Source organism: Corvus moneduloides, chromosome 1 (assembly GCF_009650955.1).
Source record: "Corvus moneduloides isolate bCorMon1 chromosome 1, bCorMon1.pri, whole genome shotgun sequence".
Taxonomy (NCBI): Eukaryota; Metazoa; Chordata; class Aves; order Passeriformes; family Corvidae; genus Corvus; species Corvus moneduloides.
This window is the reverse complement of record NC_045476.1, coordinates 105,342,684-105,367,086: the sequence shown is the minus strand read 5'-3', so window position 1 is coordinate 105,367,086 and position 24,403 is coordinate 105,342,684. Positions and strand designations below refer to the sequence as shown.

Here is a 24,403-nt window from a genome sequence, read left to right as displayed (position 1 = left end):
CGATACACAATATTAGAGTATTTACAAGCTAAAATTATTACTGCAATGGGAATAGAGGAAAAAAGCCCAGCTTATCAGAATTAACTTTTCATTATACAGTGTGAGAACACCTACCTTTAGCAGATAAACTCTGCATTTTATGCAAGAGCTAAAAGTCCTCTCACCCCAGGCAACAAGGACAACATTTCATAATATCACTCTAGTCTATCTTGAGAGAAAGACTGGCTTTATAAAATCATATGGCAAATATCAAACCTAACCTTGAAATATAAGGTTCTTCTCAATTTTTTTTCTCATTGTCACATGCCTGAAAGATTAAACTGATGCTTTATGAAAACTTAAGCAGCAGTTATACAGCCAAGAAGTAAAATAAATAAAAACATACTTGGATATGATATTATCTATTTTGTTGGAAGTGTAATAAAAATGCACTGTAAGGTAGAGAACAAATGAGTGCATATTTACAAATATGTCCATCTCTGATACTTTAAATTCAGTATCAATTGAAATCTATTTCTTTTGCTCGACCAACCACTAACAGAGAAAACTGTCAGTCTTTTTAATAACATACCCAATGGAGTAGACAAAATAAATGCTGTCTTTGCAAAAGATAAATTATACACAAAGCATAAACACATAGCACATTCTCAAAGATATTTTACTTTTCTCTTTAAAATGCTCACATCTAAAAAAAATCACTTCTAAATGGAACTGTGCATAGTACTGAATTTAAAAAAAAAATCTCATTCCAGAAGAGAAGCTAAAAATATATAAATAATTTGTTAGTCAGTGTTCTTTCTGACTGCAGGGATGTTATAGATCAGCTGTGAGTGAGTTGTTAAGAAGAACATAAGTAACTTTATCTTCCTCTCACAACTCCCTACTTTCCTAGCTCTATAGGCTAGGAAATAGTGCACATATGTTAAGCAGTCATGCATATAAATGAACCCAATGGAAATTTGGTCCTGTTCTATAACATTGTAAAATACCTCTATAATACTCAGGTAACTATATTTAAACACAGATGTTTGTGGCGGTGAAATACAATTTTATAGCAAAGACTTGAAGATTTAAAGTGTCTTTTTGTTCCTCAACCATTTCAGACATTGCCGCACTTTTACAAAGACTTGATACTTAAAAGTTCATGTTTCCCATAAATGTAAAGCACCGTACATAACTTTTTCATCACATGTACATTTTACTAGGGCTGAATATATTACACAAAAAAAGTAAAAAACATATTTCATTTTTCACTAGCCTTTATTACAGTTAATAGCATCCCATGCACATAATATTATCTTTCCTCTGAATTCATTGTTAAAAATAAAATCTTTCCATTGACTACAACCTTACTATTTGCATAGCTTTTCTTTATGCAAGAAACCATATTTAGTCAAAACTTCAGGTAAGCATTAGACCACTGTGGAGAATATCAACACTTACTCTGCATGCACATCAACCTACAAATGCAGCTAGTAAATACAGTACCTCATTCTTATCTTCCTGAAGGCCGAATGTACAGATTTCATATAACACTTTAGGGTGTAGAAGAAAATGTACTCCCTGGCAGATTGAAGACATAGGCTTTGCAATATTATGAATACCTAAACAGTCCTTGAGTAAAAATAAAGTCTGTTAGTTTAAAAATTCAGGACAGTCTCCACTACTACATCTTGTTTTATAGACAGCCCGAAGTTGTCATGCAGTTAAAGACTTTCTCCATGCGCTTTGGAAGACTAGTTCTGAAAGCTAAACATGACAGCCCTGGAAGAAATACAAACTGTTTGGATCACTGACTGAAAACTCCTGTTACTACACAAGGACTAAGAAATAGAAAATCATTTTGGTTTTATTTTGAATAATTGTGAAAATAAATTAGAAAACCCGTGCGTGTTGCTTGGCATTACATGAAATAAGACAACTTTTGGCATTACATTAAAATAAGAAAAACCTGAAACAGGCTGGTAAAAATATCACAAAAACAGAAGTGTCATTCAGTGGATATACTCTTTTTTTCAGAGACACTAGCTCCAGCATAGTTGTCCATTATTGAACTGTGCTACAAGCACACCAAGTACAAATTATAACCATTATAGAAAACAAAAATTTCAATCAGGTATTATATCCAAAAACAAAAAAGATTTTTATTTTGTGAGCCAATATTACTGAATACCTAAAACGACCTGATAAATATGACATTGCCATTCCCAGCATAGAGTGCAGCCATACTTTCAGCAAGTTCATGCTCTTTATCCTTTGGGCTATCATTACAAAAAACTAAGGCCGCAACAAAATATCCCTATAAAAAAACCCAAGACACACACAACACCATCCATCCCCTGCTACCCCCCCAAAACATGGAAAAAAACCCAAAGAAAACAAACCAACAAACAACAACAGGAGTAGTACATAAAAGGATTTACATGTTCTTTATACATAATTTTTAAGTGCAGTACCTGAAGTCTAACCTAACCAAGCAGACTTAATACCAAGAACGTAACAGTGAACTGCAAGCCCAGGCCTATGCTGATTTTTCAGCATATAACATGGTAAACTGAATTTGCATTAGAAATGCTTTTAATGACAAAACCATATAACATGCATTAGTGAGGGCACCACCAAGAGTGTTAATTAAGCATTAATTCAAACCTTAACCACTTCCAAACAGCAGTGATAGGCTTCAGCTTTTATATTCAACAAAGGATGAGACAATAGACGGAGAAGCAACTTCTGACCCTCTGCCTGAAGCAATGAGTTGGCCTTGGCAGACTTCCAACTAAAATTAAAAATAGTTAACGTCACTAATTTATTTTACATTACCTAGAGATGCCTACAAAAATGTTCTTGTTAAATTTCAGGATAATCTCTGAAAAAAACTTCCTGCAATGGTATACATTCTGAAAAACAGAAAAACGTTCAGAGATCACAACATATTTGCCAAAATCATAGTATCAATCTTTGTGTTTGCATATGTTTATTCTTTTTAACGTGTAGGTAATCAAAGACCATAGTTTTTCAAAATTCTCTCATCAAAATTAAGAGCCTGAAATTTGATGTTCATCTGAAAACATAAAATTCTCTTGAGCTTCAGTAGACATCTTTGATCATATATATGATCATAGAAAAAACCTGTGCTTTTAGAATTTTTTCATTATAGAGGTAAAAGTCCATCTCACTACCATGAAGTGAATTGAATTTCCTACTGCCTGAAACAGTAATCAAACAATAATTAACTCTAAAAGCATTAGAACATTGAAGAGCATTCTGACATTTCATAATTTAAAATCACTTACTGGACAGCTCTTAAATGCAGTCTCCTTTGAAAAAATTCCCTAAAGCCAAGTTCTGAATCAGTACAAAATTAAATTTTTGTTGTTCAAGAAAGAACTTTTTCAGGCACCATAAGGTTACTTATTCTCTAACCAAAGCCATGGAAAAATCTAAAAAGCAATAAAAACATGCTGTTTAATAAAAGAGATGCCATATTGTAATAGAAAGCATCTACAATAAAGTAAGTCCTTTACGACTTCTGAAAGTAAAAAAAAAGTAAGTCATACAAATACACTCAGGGCAAAGGATTTTAAAGAAGTCTGAAAGAAAGCAAAGTGTTTAAGACTGTTTCCTTATAAATCACATAACTTTACATACAAAATCATAAAAGCTCATACATAAAATATAACATACAGTGTTTAGCAACTCAAATTCAGTTTTCAAGAAATCCACTACAGAATGGCACAAATCAGTTTGAAGAGACTGTTCAATGGCTAAAAGAAAATAATTGCTCATACAGGGAATAAACACGTTGGGCTCCTATTTGAGAAACCTTATCCACCAAAAAAATGACCGATTTTATTTTCTCAAGCAGAGTTTTAAATAGTAGTGTACTCACATATTCGAGCATATGTGAATGCATTCCTGAAGCAAGGGAAAGTGCAGGTGGAAGGGTAGACTACTCAAGGCCTGATCTGCCAATTCTAGTAACTCAGAAAGATTCTTGTCCCCCTGTGAAGTAAAATGAAGAGAAAGAATGAAACTAGCAAAACCAGTAAAATTAAAAGTATCCAATATTACTGCATAATCTTTCAGAATTTATCATAATTGAATATTAAGTCTTTCACAGAGAAGTTTATAATTAACTAATTCAATACGTTTCAACAAAAAACAGTTTAGAACCTATTCCTCGGACCTGAAAGCCCTTGAGCTGCTGAATCCAAATAAACTTCTATTAAACTCAGTAGAAATAATGTATGTCTAACATTTCACAGCACAAACACTATAACATTACTCAAATTACTATTTTTTTAATCAATATGCATTTTATGTGAGAAGAGTATAATAAAAGATTTAACTACTAAACTTTTAACGTATCACTACTAAAGAGCAAGTTAGATTTTTTTTAAAATTTAAGTACATATGTCTTTATCATATTTGGTTACCAAATACATTAAACATGAGCCATTTAAATTTGATGGAGTTAACTTTATTGTAAACAGCATTTTATGAGCAAAGTATTGCTTCTATAAAGTTCAGAACCTGCCTAGACAAAGGATAGATTAACTCTGATTTAAGACAGCACTATATTTATATTGCTGTATGTTACTCATTTATATTAGTATCAATGGAACCAGTATTGTGCAAAATTGCTTATCCCTTTGGATAATGGAGAAGAGTATTTCAGTACTGTGCCAGAATCTCTTAACTAATAAAGCAGTTGTCTTCACAACAAACTGAAACACAAATCTCAGCCAGTCCAGTAGTTGTTTATTAAAGCTGCAATTGCCAGCAATTGCCAAAGTACTTGGGATTTAAAATTTTCTGAACAATATATTTAACTCCTGGACAACACACATACACCCACACTATATATTTAAATAAATATAAAATAAATGGTGTATTATATAAATATATATCTATAAATATGTATTATAAAGATATATATGTATATACAAGTATATGTTTGTATAAATAAGCAGAGTATTTGCTGCTTCTTCCTTCTTTGCCCCATGCCTACTTCCAATCTCCAATTGTTTATTTCTTTGTTTTTACTTCAGATAAGATTTTTCACAAACATCATGACTAATATGAACATCATGACTACATTTGGTATCCTACAGCATACTCATACTTAGGGATCTTCCTCAGCTATGCTACACTATAATTTTTACAACAGAGTGTCCTGGGTTGCAGTGTATTCTATTACCACCCTCAGGAGCCGTTGAAACCAGGTGGGGCAGTGTTTCCTTGCCTCCTCCCCCCAGACTATCTTTCTGTTAATTGCCCATCATTGTCCTGCCGCCTGACTCAGAGATAACTCCCTCCGGACTATCTCCTGTTAATGAGCCTAATCAACACTTGGCCTCATGACTCATTACCCCATTGTGAGATGCTCCACCCAGAGGGAGGAACCAAGCATCCCATCGTGGATATAATCTGAGGCTGAACACCAGAGACACCGGCTTCCCACTGGATTTCCAGAGGACAGGAGCTACACAGCCACCATTGGACTTCCTGAGGAAGAGCAGACTGTTTTACTACAGGATCACCGCTTCAGAGGACTGCAGCCACCATTCTACCAGACTGCTACCACCACCCTGCCTAACAGGGTGTCAGGTCGTACCTTGACTCTGTCACTTTGACAGTGTTTTCTTTTACCTTTTTTTTCCCCTTTTCTTTAATTTCCATTAAATTGTTATTCTGACTTAGTGCCTCCCACTGGTTTGTTTTCAAACTAGTACACAGAGGAAAGGAAGTGAGGAAAGAACTTTGTCTACAGGATATATTTTAAATAATAAAGTTTCACACCTCCTTATGCACTTCAACCATAAAGCTACAAGTGCATTCAATCGAATATGCAGCTTCTGAAACTTGTTTATAAATACTGTAGTTCTCAGTACTCATCTGCTCCAGATAGGCTGCAACAGATTCATGAATGCTTGGGTACTCCAAGGAGAAGGACATATCCAGTGAGAGAAGGAATAAAGCGTTCAGCAAACTCTTTTGTGTAACTTTACTCGCCTTTGAAAAAGAAAGCAGCTGTCAGAATAACAGCCTGAAAATACAGCAAAACCAACAATAGCATTTGCAATCATTCAACAAGTACAATTAATATTGTTGCTACTTAAAAGTTAGAGAAATATATTTCATTAAATGAGTTCTACAGGAATAATTATTTTTTCTTCATTAAAAGTGATAGTTAATTAGATGTCACTCCGAATATCAGACTTGCAACCAGTCACAAAAGTTATGCATGATCCAGGCACGGCACAAACACTGCTGGAGTCAATTCATTGTCTGACCACAAGATGGCAGAGAACACATAGACCACAATTATTTCTGTATTTAATAAAAAACTGTCTACAATTCCACATGGTCATATTGCAAACTAAGGACTGGGATTTTTCTTGTTGGTTTGGGTTTTTTCTTTTATTTTTAACTGCAAGTGTACATTCCTTCAACTCAAATTGTGATGTCAAATACAGTAACTTTGTTCCAACTCGTTACATACAGAATGGAAACTTTGTGTTAGGTCACAAGAACATAAAAGACAAAAATTATAAAAAGTCATTGGATTAGTATGTCTACACTTATTTTCAGGTACAAGACTTAATATTTGTGACAAAAACCCTGTAACTGAAAATGGATCTTCTACTCTGATTGAATAATGTCTAAGAAAAGCTATATTCCACTAAAAAGTGGTCCAAAAAATTTAAACCCATTCAGGTTTAAATATCTAACACCTTCCACCACATAAAAACTTGATCAGACCTTCCCATCTGAAATAAAGAAAAAAACACCTCCACCATAAAAAACAAAAAAACCCAACCCCAAGGGCTACAACAGAATTTCTTCTAAAGAGCACTGGAAGCAAAGACCAATTAAAATCACTCTAATTTATGAAATATAATTGCTTACTATATTCCATCAGATTAAGAGTGATGATTGTAAAATGCTGTGTAGTTCTACTCTTACTTGCATGCATACTATAAACTAGCAGGGGGCAGCAGAGCTTTGCAAACCATACATCATACCAGAAAAAAACATTACTGGAGGAAAAAGAACACTGAATTTCAAAAACTCATTCAAAAACTGGTCAAAAAATGTTTTTTTTTAAGATTTGTTATCTGCAGAATACACTGGCAACTGAAGAATGGATGAAGTTGCTATCTGTGATCATACACCAGCTAATGCAAATCACATTAATTTCTCTGTCCATGGGGCTATTTTCTCAGTATTAATCCCTGAGGAAGGTATCTCTTTCTGCCATCTTAAAATGCAAAACCAAGAGACAATCACTTATAATTAGTGATGACATACCTTTTCTACAGGGAGAAGTATTTGGAGCAATCTAACAGTGAAGAGTGAAACACTAATAAATGCCATTCTGTGATGCACCAGCATCACCTTGGGCTGTTCTGCACTCATATTGCTTTTGTGATATAATATAGTCTCTCCAAGCAAACCCAGGACCAGAAGCAATTTGTCTTTCTGAAAAAAAAATCAGAAATACAATAATTAGAAAAAAATGAAACATCACTGTGTAGTGTTTACACAGCACCTGCAGTATCATTAACACAATTATGCCACATAAGCTAAAATTGCACAAATGGTACAAAATACACAGCATTGTGTTTGTCATCTATGCATTAGTCCTAGACATCAGTCTACCTTCACTCTTAGTTCAGAATACTTTGCTCAGTAACTACCCATTCCTGGCTGCTCCCTCCCCTTTCCTCTCTCACTTTTTTCTCTCCCCCCACGCTCTTAATTTCTGCTCACTACACTTTTGAACTTCTGAAATTTTACCTATTTTGAAGTTCAGTCTTAATAAGGAAATATTAAGTCCTGGTTTGAACCTGCTAATAAAGCTTTACCTTAAAATTGAAAAATAATAAAAAAAAAACCTTTCCAAACCAATTCACAATAACTTTGAAAACATCAAAGAGTTTTTCATCCCTGTTGATTCTCGGAGGAAGCGGCAAAGTTTTTTTCTTCCTCTCTCCTATTTAAAAAAAAAATCAATAACTGTATACCATTACCCACTTTATTTGCAGAGGTTTGTTTGTTAGTAACCTGGAAACAAACATTATCCTACTAATAAAAATCAGTATGGTATACATATAATATATTCTACTGTAGTTTGATAGATTTATAGGCAATGAAATACACTGATTCAGGTCATAAAACAAGTAGACAAAGAGATATTAAGCTTCTGAGATTAAATGTTCTGCAAGAAATCTTCAGCACTGATATGATGTTGATCAATTATAATAGATTTTCACAGATCAGTATATTAAATTCAAAGAAAAAATTCTCATTTGCTAATAGGTCCTATAAATAATATAAATATTAACATTTATAAAATAGAGAATAGGGAAGCATACAGCAGTATTTTAATTAATTTATAATGCAGCTGTTATTGTTTCATATTCAGTGATATTTTCATGAATTCTAACTCAAGTCAGGTGCATTTAAGACTACATTTAATTCAAGTCTTTAGACAAGTTTCAGTCTGCAGATCTGGTACATTTGTTGCATGCCTGAGCCATGCCAGCTTATGCTTCAGCTTTCACTTGTCCGCAAAACCGCAAGTCAGCCATAATTATTTTATCTGCTATTCACTAATTTTATAATTCCTGTATATAACAACTCTCAACTGTGCTCAGCAATTTAAATTGTTTCATCAACAGTACTTTGATGCTTTGAACCTCTGCTGGGCCAAAAAGGCCTCTCCTTTCTTTCCCAGCTAAGCAACATTGTTAAGAATATCAGAAATTTGTGCAAGGATCTATAGTTCCTGGGTAGGAAATGGATAGTATGTATCTTAGAATTCCAGATTTGGATCTGAACAGTTATCTCCCTAATTTTAAACAGATAGTTTATAAGGAGTAAAGAAAGGGAAAGTTGTTTTTTACATCAAATTGGTCCCCAACATTTGTAGTCAGTGCTTTTCCCTCAGATTCCCTTCCCTACATGTGTTTCTCTCAATGGCTGCTTATCTTCTTGAGGTGAAACTCCAAGTATTGTCTGGTAAAAGAACTGACATTTAAAAAAATTGTGTCATCAATAGAACTAGCAATAAACTACTTAAAATTTTCAAAAGCACAGCTCAGCAGAAGCTTAGATATATGAATCACCACAGAAAATGTCAGAAGCTTATAAAAGGAGACAAATATGGCTGATCAAAGTCTGAAGAACCTTACCAATTCCAATGCAAAAAGGCTGTCATCTTCCCAAACATTTTCAGAAATAGCATCACCAATAAGGAACATGTCTTCAACAAGCAATTCAAGAACCTCCATCGTCACTCTCCTACTGCCTACGAACACAAATGAGAGGATAAATTCAAGTACAGACAAAATATTTTAGTATCATATTCAGAAGACACAAGAGATTATTCCAAATATGAAATTCTGGTATTTTAATTTTCCTATATGCTTCTACAAAACTAATGCTAACTGTCTTAAACCACTAATAGCTCTGAATCACAGAAGACAACAACCAGACAAAATCACGACAGATTAAAGCAATTAGATACTTGGAAAAAAATCTGCATTTCCTTAAAACCTATCGTGAAATTACTTAAGAAAATAATAATGAACTTTATTACAGCTGTAAATATGATTACTGAACTTTTTTAAAGTTCATAATAAAGTCACTAATTTTCCCCATCCAGATAGCTGTGTTAAAAATCTTTTGTATATATTATCTATTCCCATTAATCTGCATTTTTGGTAGAGGAGTGCCTTTCTTCACAGAATACTTTGCTTGAGATCTTTTAGAAGACAAGAAGATGAATACCCACTTTATCTACTTGCACAGTTCTCCATAACAGTTTCCCCTTTGCTTTTAGGCTGGTATTTATTCATTTTCATTTCTTCTTCTGAGTGTCTCTTAATAACAAGGCTGATCTTGTCTATTAGTGACTTTTATCCTTGGTAAAATGTTGAGCTTGAATATGTGCCCACAAGAAAAGCTGGCCCAAGCTTAGACATGTACAGCCTACATTTACTACAAATATAAGCCTCCACCTAATGTCCCGAGATAATGAGAAAACAGAGGAGTTAAATGGTTTCATGAAGAACAAGGCAGAATATCTGGAGCCAAACCAAATATTTTCAACCTCACACAAGAGAGGATGCCAAAACTGTCTGACATCCTAAGGAACCATACGGTGACAGTTTCCCTTAAATATTCAATGTAGTGCAACTGTTGGCTTATTTTCTTGTTGATGGTAAGTTTCTATTTAAAATCATAGATGGATTTCACACAGCACCATTGAATTTTCAATGTATTTTTTAACTAAGATAAAAATTCTGCATCCTTCAAAATCCTCAAAACAAAGCCTGTTTAAAAAACATAAAGCTCTACTTGTTCATTATAATTAAACATTAATTTATTTGTTCCTTTTTCTACCTCTTGTAAATTTTACACACTGAAGAAGTTTTGTTGATATACTTGAGGAAAAAATTTCTATCTCTGTATGTGACTAGATATGGAGTGATGTGCGGCTTGAGTGATCTGCTTTGGGTGAGCATATGACAGAAAATGGCACAAGGCCTTTTTGAAAGCTTGCTTTGACCTATCTCATAGAAGTGCTGTTTTCCATTGATTTTAGTCAAAACGTTGCCAATTTAACTTAATAAATTTTTCCATTTTAACAAAACAAACAAACAAACAAAATCCCCCCACCATACCAAACCCAAAAGAACCCCACACCACTATTGACTTCTGCAATGACTTCACTCACAAGGCAAGTCAGCACAAAGGAAGGAAAATTCCAGTGAACATCTCCACAAGGAATAGAATTTAAGCTTAACTAAAATACACATTATATTGCAAAATAGAAGGCAGCAAATTTTACAACAAGCTTACTGTTTTTCCTTTACCCAGTAGTTAAAACGTCTAGAATAAAATCTACACTATACCATATAAGTTGATAATAACATTCATAAAAATGCCTGTTGATTTTACTAAAGATAACAACCCAAAATATAACCACATGAGAAACTGTGCTACTGTCTCACAATATCACACTGTCTCACAGTGTGCCTTCAGATCAACAGGAACAGGATAAAAATATTAGTTTCCCCACAATCTGTGTCTCATTACAGCACAGTGGAAGAATGAAAAAATATCACCAAGTAGAGTTTAAAAAGTGCAAAAAACCTGAGGGGAAGATAAACAAAGACAGATCAACTTTACCCGAAAGTGAAACTATTTTAGGTCTATGATAAGATTGAAAGAAAGAATCATGAAAGGTAGAAAAACTGTCTTTAAACTCTGCAGATTTGAAGTGACAGGTGCCAGAAATGGAAAAGACAGAAAATACATTTTCTGCAGTTTTACATTATAAATAAAAGATGCTAGAAGTCATGAATGTGCTTGTGACTAATTAATATTTAAATATCACTATTCTGAAAGGGAAAAACAGAACTTTAATTCATTTTAGTTGGTTTATAGCAAAAAAAAAACCGAATAATTTTCATACATATTTCATAGAATTTTTATAAGTTGAAGCCTCTAACTTTTAGTATCTTAGTCATAGATAGTTGCACATTTCCAGCTCCTATATTTGAAAACCTTACCACATTTACCAATACCTGTTTTGAATTACATTACATTTTACAGCTAAATACCATTTTAGACAATCTAGGAGCAAAAAGACTGTCCTCCAAAAGGACTTCGCAATTTAGAACCTCTATAAACTAAAATAAAGATCATAATTGCAATTAGACTATCATTACTTACATTTCTTAAATAATTTGTTACTGCATTTGTAAGAATAAAAACAGGCCTTTCACCAGAATTTTGGTTTATTATTTCTTGAACCGGAGGAAAAAACTATGCTCAAAGAGATCAGAACACCTTTGCTTAAGAGTGATTATTTTTTCATCTTCCTGAATGACATTTTATCCTGCTACACTATTTTTCCACCACACATTCAGTTCTTGCCACTATCAGTAAAAAGTACCTAAAACTTCTGAAGCAATTCTGAAACACAATCAGAAGACTCAAGCTTTGTGACCTGAACAAAGTCCCTAGAAAAGACCTGTTGCAACTAGCCACAGTACATCAGTTATCAGCTGTGCCTTACGTGTTTGAGGCACTCACCTCACAACACCAACTCCTTAAGAGGTTTGTATTAAGGAAGTGAAAGATATGTACGTTAAATACTTAACTCAAAACCTTCTCACCTGTTCTTAGAAGAGGTATTGCATTTTCCAAGATGGAAACACAGAACTGAGGGAGGCTAAGCTGCTTCATCTGTAATTCCAAAACGTCCTCATTATCAATATCTGGTAGGTCAATATGTCCTACATCAAACGGGGAATGCAGAGAGATTCTGGAGTTTGCATTTGCTTGAGTACTGTTTCCACTTAAAACAAGCAAACAAAAGTTAAAAAAAAAAAAAAAGAAACATAGTTAACTCTTGCAAAGAGAAAACACATATGTACAGATGTTAAAAATAGCATCAAGTAGTTTCATTACTCCTGCCTTAAGCATATCTTTCCTTCCATCCCAATCTTTCTCTGCTATCCACCAGTGTTGCAGGAAGAGGGGGATTTTGTTTGGTTGTTTTTTTAAATGTCAGAACTGGTAGCATCACAGGTGAATGCCTAATGTTTTGGCAGTCATCTTCAAATTCCCTTAGCACTGTGTACTGGAAGAAATACACATGCAATGAATACAATATTGCATGAGAAATATTGGTTGATTTAAAACTTTTTTTTGATTAACAAAATCTATCAGTTGCTTGAAGCAAGACCACTTACTAAATCAAATTTCACCCTGAATTATACTTACGATATTAAAACCATTCTATATAGCTAGCCACAAGAATCCTTAGAAGAAAAATTAAGAAGCATGAGCTATGTTTAATCGTTAGGACTACCTTGTCCATTGTAAAACAGAAAATATTCCCTCGTCCAAGAAAGTCTTAAGTGCAATCAAGTATATATTACAAAGTACACAGAGTGCTATTAAAGTCTAGACATTTTAAAATTTTATTAAATTTATTATTAATATTTATATGTGATTATTAAATATTTTATATGTGATATGTGAATCTATTATTAAATATATATGGTTCGTATATTATGAACAATACATAGTTCGTAACTGTACTAGTTTTCAATTGTTTTCAATAATAATCTAATTCCACTGTCAGCATTATAACTAATAAAACTCAGGACATATTTTGAAGTTTTCTTATCCCAAACAGCATTTAGCAATCTTGATTTGCTTCAAAAACCTGTATGACTTATAACTGGGTTTTGTTTGGTTCCTTTTTTTATTATTAAACAAGCTGAAGAAACTGAATTGTGGCATGACTGTGTTACATTCTATTGTCTAATTAATGTAAAAGATGTCTATAAGAAGTTAAATGCTAACTGATTAAGAGGTCAATAGAAAACTACAAGCAAAATAGAAGCAATATGTACTGGGGTTTGGCTGCACTTACCAGAGGGAAAGAAGCAGAGGTATCAATCATAGAAACAATTCAGAAGAGGAAAGGTTAAGTTTCCAGGCAGAATTTGAAACAGACAAACAGATAGATTGAAGAGTCTCAAGATTAAAGAACAAGGAAAAAGAAGAGTTACATATAGAATAGCAATAAACAAACTGACATTACAATTATGTAGAAAAAGACAAGGCTCACTAAACGCAAAATCCCCTCTTCCTTATCAAAATCAGCAACATCAGAGCAGAGCAATACTACTGTTGTTTCCCTCCATCATATCTTCTATTCAACATCATGTTGTTCTTTATGCTACCTCAGGGCTAAATTATAATTTTGTTAGAAATGAGATTCATGGGCAGTGAGCAGGTCTGCTGCAGCACACAGAATGCAGGAAGATAAAAGTGCGCAGTCATGAACAGCTCATAATATGGCCCTATCAGTACTCCCACCTGGTTTCTAGAAGTCTCATCACTGCCCAAACTGGTACTTATTCTTATGCAGCTTTCATTTCTAGACTAACAGCCAAGCCATTGCTCTTGCACAATATACACCAGCTGCTATTAAACTGTTAACTGTTCAACTTGGGAAAATGACTGGGTCCTAGAAGGCAAAAAGCCTGGAATTCATTGCCAGTGCCATATTAGTTACATGATAAAAAATTAATACATTAGACTTAAATAAAAACAACTTTTTAATATAATGACTGTCAAGATGTATTTACAATTGAACTATTCTCATCACAGTCTATTTGGATACCTAGGAGTTACTCAACCACAATGACCATACATCACAGAGACTCAAAAGAACTGCCAAAAACCACACAGTAAAGATTTACAAGGACTTTTAAAATCCCACATACTAGAAGACATTGGTACTTGAACAGCAGTTTTAAGTCTGTTGTGTCAAGATGAGCAACAAAACCACAAACAAATACTTCTACATTGTGAGGGTGTACAGACAATTTATAATTTCACATAAGAGTCAAATTTTTAGATGTTATAGAGCTGAAATTTGTTGCCACATTTAACAACAAATTTTAAAGACTTCAGTAGAAATCTTTATGCAGCACAGCATGTTTGACAATACTATATACTGTTACCTACAGGATGGCCATTCCACTTAAAAGAACTTACGAGGTCATCTGCTGAAAAAAAGAAATATCCCTGACTTTCCAGCAATAGACTGAATAAACACGTTTCTGTGTCTTACGAATACATGCACAAGCAATAACAATTGATAGGAAGAGATTTTGTTTTAAATGGCAGTTGGGTACAATGTGGCAATGATTTTATGTATTCCGAACGCTTTAAGAATGGTTTAATTCATTAACATAGTTCGAATCTTCACAAATTACCAAAAGAGTTGCATCATTCCACACACTGACATGGAGCTGCTAATATAATCCTACATCAAAATGTTTTTAACTGAAGTGTAAGTTATTTCCTATTTCATTCACCTAGAAGATACTGCATCCCAATCTTGACCATCTCCTCTAGGACGCTGAACTGTCCGTCCAATTACAAAGGGCCGAGGGCTACTACTTCCAGGTGATGGATTCTGAGAACGAGGAGCACCTCTTGCTTCTTGACAGTAAGATATAGATGAATTCTGGGAAGCTGTACCTTTATGTAACACAAAGAATGTATTTTCCCTTAGTGGAATCCATTTTTCTGAAAGATACTACATAGTGAACAGTACAAGTAACTAAGGTAGGATATGGGAAACACCATGTAAATACTGATGCCCTAGAACAACTTATCACTGGCAAGTAGCAGAGTTTGGAAACCCAATTCCAAGGCAAAAACCATTGAAGATTCCAGCTGACTCATAAATCTTTAGTTTTAAAAATAGAAACATAGTGTCTGGGTAAGGCTATTGGACTTGTTGATGTTATAATTGAATTAGCAGACAATATCATTTATTAAGACACCAAATACAGTGGCAATCTTATGCAGAGAATCAGACTACCAATGCACAGAAACAAAGTTGATTCAATTCAGATAGCAAAATGGAAACAAGAAGACCATTATAACTATCTACACCACTAAAGCTACAACATTTAAGCATTAAGATCATTGTGAAGCAGCCCTCATGACTGCAAAATTCAAAACAATGATTAAACTATTTTTAGCCATCAGCATTAAAAAAAAAGAGTTCACATAGCTCATTAAATTAGTAACTACATTGTTAAGTACTAATAGCTTGAAAACTTTTCTGAAACTTTGCCCACTTTTATTTTACAGACTTAATTTAGCTCTAGCTAAAAATCCCTCCCCTGCTGACATACAAACAATTGGATACTGGGAGAAGTTGATGAATGGGAAATCACAGGAAACTAAAACTGAATAAGTACTTTAAAACAATGCAAGTACATGACATTTTTTAATTAACATTAATACTACTGAACACCATAGCAAAACAATTTCACAGGATTACATTTGCTGTAAGGTTCTGGTTTTTTTCTGCCATCATTTTAGACAATCTTATCTGTAGTAAAAACAACAGTATCTCAAATACATAAAAAGACCTACCTTGCTCTGAGGAAGAAAAACTTGGATCTCTATGGAAGTTAAGCCTCCTTCTCAAGAAGATGCAGAGCTGTTGCAAGCATGACACAGACTGCAAAGCCAACTGGTGTCTTCCATCTCCTCCAAAAGCCAGGTTTAGCAGAGATAAAAGGCTCTGCAAAGACAAAACCACCACCACCAAGACCCAAACAATAATCACCTTCATGAACAACCATGCCAGCAAGTCTTACACTAAATATGGTTCAAAAACATTTCCAAGTGTTTTTCAGAATCACAGCAAAGAATAAATAGGCTCAACTACTGTTTTCTTACTGAATGCAAGATTATTAGGCCTTGCAGGAAGAAGCCAAGTTTCTCAGTAAATTTCTAAAGAAGTCACTACTTTCATTATGGGAGCTCATTAGTAGGTGTGTCTAAAACAAGGACACAAATTCTATCTTATCCAGCAGAAACAAAGTATTACTTCAGAAAACACTTCATTACTTTTTAGCAATATACATTATTACAAGCAAAAAACTTTAAAACCACAATATATAGCCAATGTCCCCTTTCCTATGCACCTAGAGTTAGCATAAAGGTACTTCTGTTTAACCGTTTTGTTTAGAAACAAATTGAATTATTTGCATCAATTCATCCTTGGCATAACTTATAACAATAAAAACTTTAAACTTTATGTGAATTCTTGCCTGTACAATCTTTGGCCTTTGAAGGAAGATCTCTGCAGGAAAATCTTGCATAATCACATCCTGAAGAAGCTCACACGTACTCCAAATTAAACTTTGGTTGTTACTTCTCAAAGAGCTACAAGTTCATATTTAAATATGTATTAAAATGAAAAGAAAACCAACCAGTAATTATTAGCCTGAACAAGTCTTTACAAGAAAGTTATAACCACAACACTGAAGAATCTAAAGGAAAAAACCTCTGTAATTCTATTGTCATATCATGTTTTAAGTTGAATTATTCCTTAGCTATGTGAATCCTATATACAGTAAAGAACCAACTCAGTTCCCACATGTAAAATTAGGTTCCAAAAAGAGAAATAACTTTATTGATTCTGAATTTGAAATTAAAATAAGAACTACTGGAAATTCCCTGTGAAGCTAGTGATTATCTCAGTGGTATATTGCAAGTAATATAACTCATACTAGTAAGAAAGTTTCTTTCATTACTAAGGTTCATGTATAACTTAAAAGCACTTGCATGACATATGTGGGAAATTCCATAAAGGGAGAAATTTATTAGCTACTCTCTAAGATTAATGTTAGTAAATAACAAGAATCTTTAGGATAGTCTGCTTCAATTTTTAAAATTGTTTTAGAAACCACTGTTTCTGAAACCACTGTAAAATATCAAATACGTCCAGTGTTACAAGTCTGTGTTCTCTTTCTATTCTCAAGCATAAAGGAAATTAAATACTAAACAGGTTCTCCAGCTTCAGAGATCTTTCAAAAGGAAAAAACAAACACACAAAAAAACCCTATGCTAGAAATCTATCACAGCTCTGTGACAACTCATAAGGAATCCCAACTACACAACTTTTCCTTGGGGCACTTCAAACACTTTTTCTACATTAAAGGAAAAAAAAAAGTCACTGCAGAAAGACAGTTGGAGTGACTCAATGCCTGGATAAGGCCCTGTACCTAAACTTACTGGCCTAAACTTAGTTAAGCTACTACCGACAGTAGGGATTTTCCTGCCAACTGCTCGTGGGGTAAAGTAAATAATGATTTTATTCCAGCTTGTTATATTATTAGCTGAATGAAATCTTTGATCCACTTAAGAAATTTAAAACACAGACTGAAGTGTCATGAACAAAAGACCCAAACATACTCCAATTTAAATACAAGAAATGGAGAGTGACACTGCCCAACTTCAGCCCAGTTTTTACAACCATTTATCAAAAATTAGCTCGTTGGGTTATTCACAGGAACAGCCTCATGATGCGGAAGGACAGAAATTTCCAACCACTATTCCCGAGAAATAAAAACTACAAGGAAATTGCAATGTTCGTATTACTGCACCTTTCATTTGATGAAAGAACATGTCTATCTGTTGAAGTCAGAGTTAGCCAAGGAAATGTGGAAAATTTCAAGCATTTCACTGCAAAAAACAGAGCGGAAGTTTTCAAATATATTTTATAGAAATGTTATATCATATACATCCAAGGCAAAGTAAAAAACTTATAAACAATATACTATCTTACACAGAAATATCTTTTAGTAAATACAGACTTGCACAAACTCAAATGCTTTTAATGAGAGTTTTCAGCAATACCAAAACCTCACTAAGGTCATGCCAAATCCAAATGAAATATGTTTATTGAAGAAAGCTTAAGCAAACAAACACAGCACCAGTGGACAAATACTCAATTCACCACATCATGCTTTCAATCAAATTTTAATTTTGATCTGCTACTAAAGAATATTTCATCCACTAGCATGATCTCTAAAAATGGAAAACTGGCCTCACGGTTTTACTGTTACAGCGGTAGAAATTCTTGTTCTCACGAAATTATGGCACATAGTAACTTTGTAATGAAAATAACTTTAAAGCTATTTTTAACTTAAAAGTTTGTAATAATTATTGTGCAATTCCTAAGATAGCTGATATGCTACTAAAAAACTCAACTGGTGATTTACCTACAGCGACAGCAAAGTCATATTTTAAAATCTAGAACGCAGCATGGATTTTAAATACGACGCTCTCCTGTGAACTGCTACTAGTATACTGGTACAGGCAAAGACTTGCCAAAATACTACTGATTTGTGCTTCCCAGTGTAACACTTCATATCATTCAACAAAAAAAATCAAAGCATAATACTGGTTTTCATTTACATAGAAAGCAAAGATTCCTCGAGCATCTAAACCAGTTTTCTAAAAAGTAGAAAGGTACTCCAGAGTAAGTTTCATTGAAATAAAAGGTACTCAAACCTTTTAGCCACTTCTGATTATGAAGCATGGATCATCCAGAGAACACCAGCAATTTAAATAATTTTTAAAATTGCAGCACTTTCTAATGTACTTTAGATATTCCAAAGAGCTACACTATTTACTAGAAAAGGGAAATATCTATTAAGATAAATGCCATTTTTATAAACAATTTTATTGTAGCTTCTGTGATGGTAGATTTCACAGAATAACAATAGGAAAAAGAAGAGCCAATTTTGCTATCCACATTTGTAATGGAATTCCATCTAAATTACAACTCTAAGCTCTTTCTGTAATTAACATATTATTTTACAGCTATACATACCAACTGTTCTTTTGGGAGGTATTTGTAACTGCGGCAGATGACTTCTACTTTGACAAAAATATCCAGTGAATAAATCCTCTTGAGGCAGAACTAAAATAAAAAAAAAGGGGGTAAGTTTAAAAAATGCACACACACAAAAAAGAAAAACTCGATTTATCGTCATGCTTTTCATTAACTACCTCCCTTTTGCCCTTGAGTTTTAAATCAGTTTCCTTGATAGATTAAAATAGTCTCAGATGATCAGAAAAATGGAGTAAAGAGACTGTGTCTATGTTTATTTTTTTATAATCATATTCTGCAACCGTAAAGGGCACTTTTTTCTCCATTTTCTTACACTAGTTTGCATACCATATAAACAATAGCAAAAGCAATTACACAAAATATATTGCCTGATGGAGAACTGGCAGCCAAATAAAAGAACAAAAGGTTTTCCTTTAATCTACCTATGTAGTAATAAAATTAACTTTTTTAATTAATTACTTAAAATCTCTTTCTACCAAAACTGCTGTCTTCTTAGGTCACCTGAAAAGTTGCCCTTTGTATATAATACATATGTTGCTACATGTCATTCATATGCAAACTGTATAAAAATATACACAAGAAATGTTAACACTAAAAGCAATCTCTCCACACCATAATATTTGGTTCAAAGGATCAAACTAGATAATGCCAGGTTATCAGTTTACAATTTTTCCCAGTAACTGAAGTTGAAACAGAAAGAAAAATACAACACTCCTGTTAGGAAGCATTAAGATTATTCCATCCACACATGCATACAATTTACAGTATAAATAACTTCAGTAGTTACAATAACTTCTGAGTAGTTTCAGAAAGATATAATTTAAGAATGCACATGTAAAAGATTATTCTTCCCCATACAGTAGAAACATTAAGTAAAAATCTGCCCCTATGCGGGCATAGGAAGGAAAAAAAAAAGTAAAAAATCAATCACCAGGCACATAGTTCTAGTGAACTAAAACTCCAAGCATTAGAGAGGCGTCAGAAACCACCAAAACATTACTTTTATCTCTGTGACTGCACAGTATGAGTGACAGCAGTGTGGTCATTACTACTACATGCACTGTGTAACAGCAGTGTCTTTCCCACAATAAGCAGGAGGATGAAGTAAAGACCTCTATGATAGATAATTTTCTCCTTCCAACTCTGTTCTAAAATTTTTGAGGAAGAGGAGAACCACATGGGTTAGACCACGTCTAGGAGGAAATGTAAATCATTGTAACAGACAGACAATGAGCTAGGTAACAGACACAAGCAATAGCCCTTCACACACAATGTGACACTTTAAAGATAAAGTTTATGTGTTTTTCTATGACAAGTGTTTATCCAATACTAAGTAGATAGTGCCTACAACTACTGTAGTTTTAAAAATCATTCTACCAGGATCGACTACTGTTTTCTCTTTTTTTTTTCTTTTAAGATTTGAATTGCTTTCCAAGCTAAAGCCTACTATACAAAGAATAGCTGCAAAGCATACTGGCTAAATTACAGATTGATTCTAAGTTGCTACACTTGGTGCCATAAAGCTGTCCTTGGAAGTTGTGTCATACTCTTTGTACATTACAGAAAACAGATATTATACATCAAGGAAATGGATAGGGAATTCCATTACAGGAATGCTACCAGGTGATTTAGCTAAGGTCACACAGTCTCTGGCAGAATCTGATTACTACACACTTCACTGATCTCTCAGGAATAATTCACCTACCATGCCTGAAAACATCAGCTTCTCACAGCCTTTTCATTTACTTTATTTTAATTTAAAATAAATTACAGTTCAAAATATGTAATTTACCTGGTTGATCTGCTGAAGGCTGAGCCTGAGCTTGATAACATACTGATAAAGAACTAGAAGGGAGTTCAGAAGGAAGAAAAAACAGTCCATCCACAATCCCATCAATTATGGCCTGCAAGTTTGGATCCACATCAGAGCGAAGCTGAGAGAAGAATTCCACTGCACCAATTCCAATCATTTTCTGGGCAGCAGGTGGATGCTACATTAAGACAAATAACTGACAAAGTTAGTTTGAAGAGTCTTAAGGTCTCTGGATGGAGGCAGGAGATACAGAGCAGCAGGGGGAATAAGGAAAATAATTGTGATTCTTAAGTTAGATTTTGCCTTTATCATTTAGACCATTGTGCTGAGGTAGAGTTAATTTTCTTCCCAGTGGCTGGCATGGGGCTGTGTTTTGGATTTGTGCTGAACACATGGTTGATAATTTAGAGATGTTTTTGTTACTGCTAAGCAGGGCTCAAACAGAACTAAAGGCTTTTCCACTTTCCTGGCAAGAGATCTGGGAGCCCATGGGAGGCTGGGACGAGACACAGCCAGGACAGGTGACCCCAGCTGCCCAGAGGGATATTCCATATCATAGAATCACAAAAAGGCCTGGGTTGGAAGGGACCTTAAAGATCATCTAGTTCCAAGGGCATGCTCAGTCTATAAAGGAGGTGAAATGAGGAGGAAGGGGAGACATTTGGAGTGATGGCATTTTTTTTCTCAAGTCACCGTGGGTGACTGAACACCTGCCTGTCCGTGGAAAGTGGTGAATTAATCCCTTGTTTTGCTTTGCTTGTGCACACAGCTCTTGCTTTTCCTACGAAACTGCCTTTGCCTCAAACCATGAGTCTTCTCCCTTTTACCACTCTGATTCTCTCCCCAGTCCCACTGGTGGGGGAGTGAGCAAGTGGCTGTTGTGGGGCTTGGCTGCTGACTGAGGTTAAACCATGACACCCATCCATCAGTATCAAGGATGGGTTGTTTTTTAACTCTGCATAGTTGCAGTTTAGTGATTAAAACATGATAATGTAAAAATCTGAGATATCAGAAGGTTCTGTAACATTTTCTCAAATTAGTTATACCAGTGTTCAAATCTTTACTTTCCAGGAACAGTGCAAATGCTTAGCTGCAAATCATGTTCCGAGTTAAAAATGAAGCACTAAACGAGAAACTGAAGGAGCAGAGAAACTAAAGCAGAAACTCAGAAAAAAAAAAAATTCTCAGTTATCTCTCTGACCCATTTGAAGTTGCTGAAATTGTTTTAATTTCGGTCTACACGCAGTGGCTTTATTTGTAAAATAAAGTGGCTGTCTTTGTAAAACTCTAAAAATCTCATTACATGGAGCTAAAAAATCAAGTAATATCCAGCTTTATTTAGCTTTGGCATTATAAAGACAGATAGTTTAAAAAAAAAAAGAATGTTAGTATGTCATACCTTGATCAAACTGTTCACAAAATTTAATACTTCCTCTTTTACTGGTACGACAGGGAAATTGAACCACTCCAAAAGGTTACGAAAAAGCGCTTTTTCGTGGACCAGATCAGCATAGGAAATCAAGTTGTGGTCTAATTTAAACAGAATAGTCTTCAGAGATCGCTCTCTTATCTCTGTCAGTTCATGACCTGCCCCAAAAAAAAGAGATTAAGACACCCATAAAGTTACTTGACATAACTTTTTTTCCTTATTTGTTGTAACAGAATACTGCCAGAGATCTGTGAAAAAAAGCTGGCTTCTGTGCTGCCAGTGTTATGCCTACCGGGAAGACAAATATCATTACACTCACAAGCAACAACCTAATCAAATGTGTTTGCATGACTGTAAAGCGGTGAGACATTATAAGATATACTGATATAATCCGGTGCCAAATGGGCCTCTACTGAGATAACCTGGTGCCAGAACCTCTACCAGAGTACGCTGTGGGTACGGAAAGCTGCCTCGGACTCACCAACCGGACAAAAAGCTACACAAGTCCACTGAATCGAAAGGCACCGTGTCTGAAGGGGAAGCTTTTGGCATTTCTCTAGGGAAGCATTTCCCCTAGGGGAGCGCCGCCGCCCCCTCCACGTCTGCAGCGGGGAGGGGAGTGGAAGAGCAGCAGGCAGAGGAGCGGCGAGGGGCGCAGGCCGGGCAGGGGCGGCCGGGCAGGGGCGGCCGGGCAGGGGCGGCCGGGCAGGGGCGGCCGTGCCCCCGCAGAGCCCCGGCGGGCCGCACGCTGCCCCTGCGCGCAGCCCCGCGGGCGGAGGGGCCGGGAGGGAGAGGAGCCATTACCGAGCTTCCTGACGAGCGACGACAGCTCCATCGCGCCGCTCTGCCCGCGCGCATTCAACCGCCGCGCGGACCGCCGCCCGCCCGGCTGGAGGCGGCCGCGAAGCACCTCGGGAAATGTAGTCCGCCAGCTTCCGCCCCGGGCCCGCCGCCCGGCGCTGCGCGCGAAGCACGCCGGAAGCTCTTATCGCCCCGCCGCCCGCCGGCGGGATCACAGAGAACTATAGTTCCCATGAGGCCCCGCGCCGGGCGCTCCCGCCCCGCCGCGGGAGCCGGGCCCGCGGGCCAGGACGGCAGCGGCGAGGCGGCAGCGCCGGCGGAAGCTCCGCGTGTCTACAGCTGCCTGAAGGGAGGGTGTAGCCGGGGGCCGCCTCTCCTCTCAGGCAACTAACCTGTGACAGGATGAGAAGACATAGCCTTAAGCTACGCCAGGGAATGATTTATTCATTCCAGTATGGAAGGGAGACTACAAGAAAGATAGGGACTTTTCACGAGGGCATGTAGTGACCGGACAAGGGGGAGTGGCTTCAAACTGAAAGATGGTGGGTTTAGATTAAATGCTAGGAAAAATTCTTTACTGTGAGGGTGGTGAGACACTGGAACAAGTTGCCCAGGTAAGCTGTGGATGTCCCATCCCTGGCAGTGTTCAAGGCCAGATTGAGTGGGGCTTTGAGCAACCTGGTCTAGTGGAAAGTGTCCCTGCCCATGGCAGTGGGGTTGGAACTAGATGATATTTAAGGTCCCTTCCAACACAAACCGTTGTAAGATTCTACAATTTACATTTATAGTAATAACGGAGTATTTGCTGATGTCACTTTGATGTGTCTGACAGCCCTCTGGAAATAGCTCTTGCTGACTCGCGTAAAGCAAAGCAATGAGGGGGTGAAGTAGGAGGTGAATCATTAGAGGGTTTGGGTTTTCTTTTATATATAACCTAGACTCTAGGACTACATTGCTTTGTCTATAATGCAAGGCAATTTCACAAAGGAGTTTCTTAAATATGTAGTAAAGATGCATGGTACATTGTTGGTCGTCTGATCAGCGGGCTGATCTTATTTTTGAAAATTTGTGCTTGCCATCATAATTGCAAAAA

The 24,403-nt window shown here is 35.7% G+C and overlaps 1 protein-coding gene across 4 annotated transcripts in view; it reads right to left on the bottom strand.

Moving 5' to 3' along the window:
• Positions 1 to 23,426, bottom strand: part of RTTN (rotatin) — an 80,185-nt gene extending 56,759 nt beyond the window's left edge. The window contains exons 1-15 of one of the 4 annotated variants that reach the window (XM_032121078.1): positions 23,314 to 23,426; positions 22,480 to 22,667; positions 21,060 to 21,258; positions 19,247 to 19,336; positions 18,015 to 18,093; positions 16,677 to 16,791; positions 15,994 to 16,144; positions 14,919 to 15,084; positions 12,195 to 12,376; positions 9,201 to 9,316; positions 7,315 to 7,485; positions 5,803 to 6,015; positions 3,890 to 4,002; positions 2,650 to 2,776; positions 1,489 to 1,614 (exon numbers count right to left, since the gene is read on the bottom strand). In XM_032121078.1, the coding sequence (XP_031976969.1) occupies positions 1,489 to 1,614; positions 2,650 to 2,776; positions 3,890 to 4,002; positions 5,803 to 6,015; positions 7,315 to 7,485; positions 9,201 to 9,316; positions 12,195 to 12,376; positions 14,919 to 15,084; positions 15,994 to 16,144; positions 16,677 to 16,791; positions 18,015 to 18,093; positions 19,247 to 19,336; positions 21,060 to 21,258; positions 22,480 to 22,667; positions 23,314 to 23,344 (2,067 nt within the window). In that variant the 5' untranslated portion in view covers positions 23,345 to 23,426. Of the gene's footprint in view, positions 1 to 1,488; positions 1,615 to 2,649; positions 2,777 to 3,889; positions 4,003 to 5,802; positions 6,016 to 7,314; positions 7,486 to 9,200; positions 9,317 to 12,194; positions 12,377 to 13,462; positions 14,060 to 14,918; positions 15,085 to 15,993; positions 16,145 to 16,676; positions 16,792 to 18,014; positions 18,094 to 19,246; positions 19,337 to 21,059; positions 21,259 to 22,479; positions 22,668 to 23,313 lie in introns of those variants that run through there. The other 3 variants (XM_032121069.1, XM_032121062.1, XM_032121087.1) reach the window with 3 other exon arrangements.
• Positions 23,427 to 24,403: the final 977 nt, after the last annotated feature.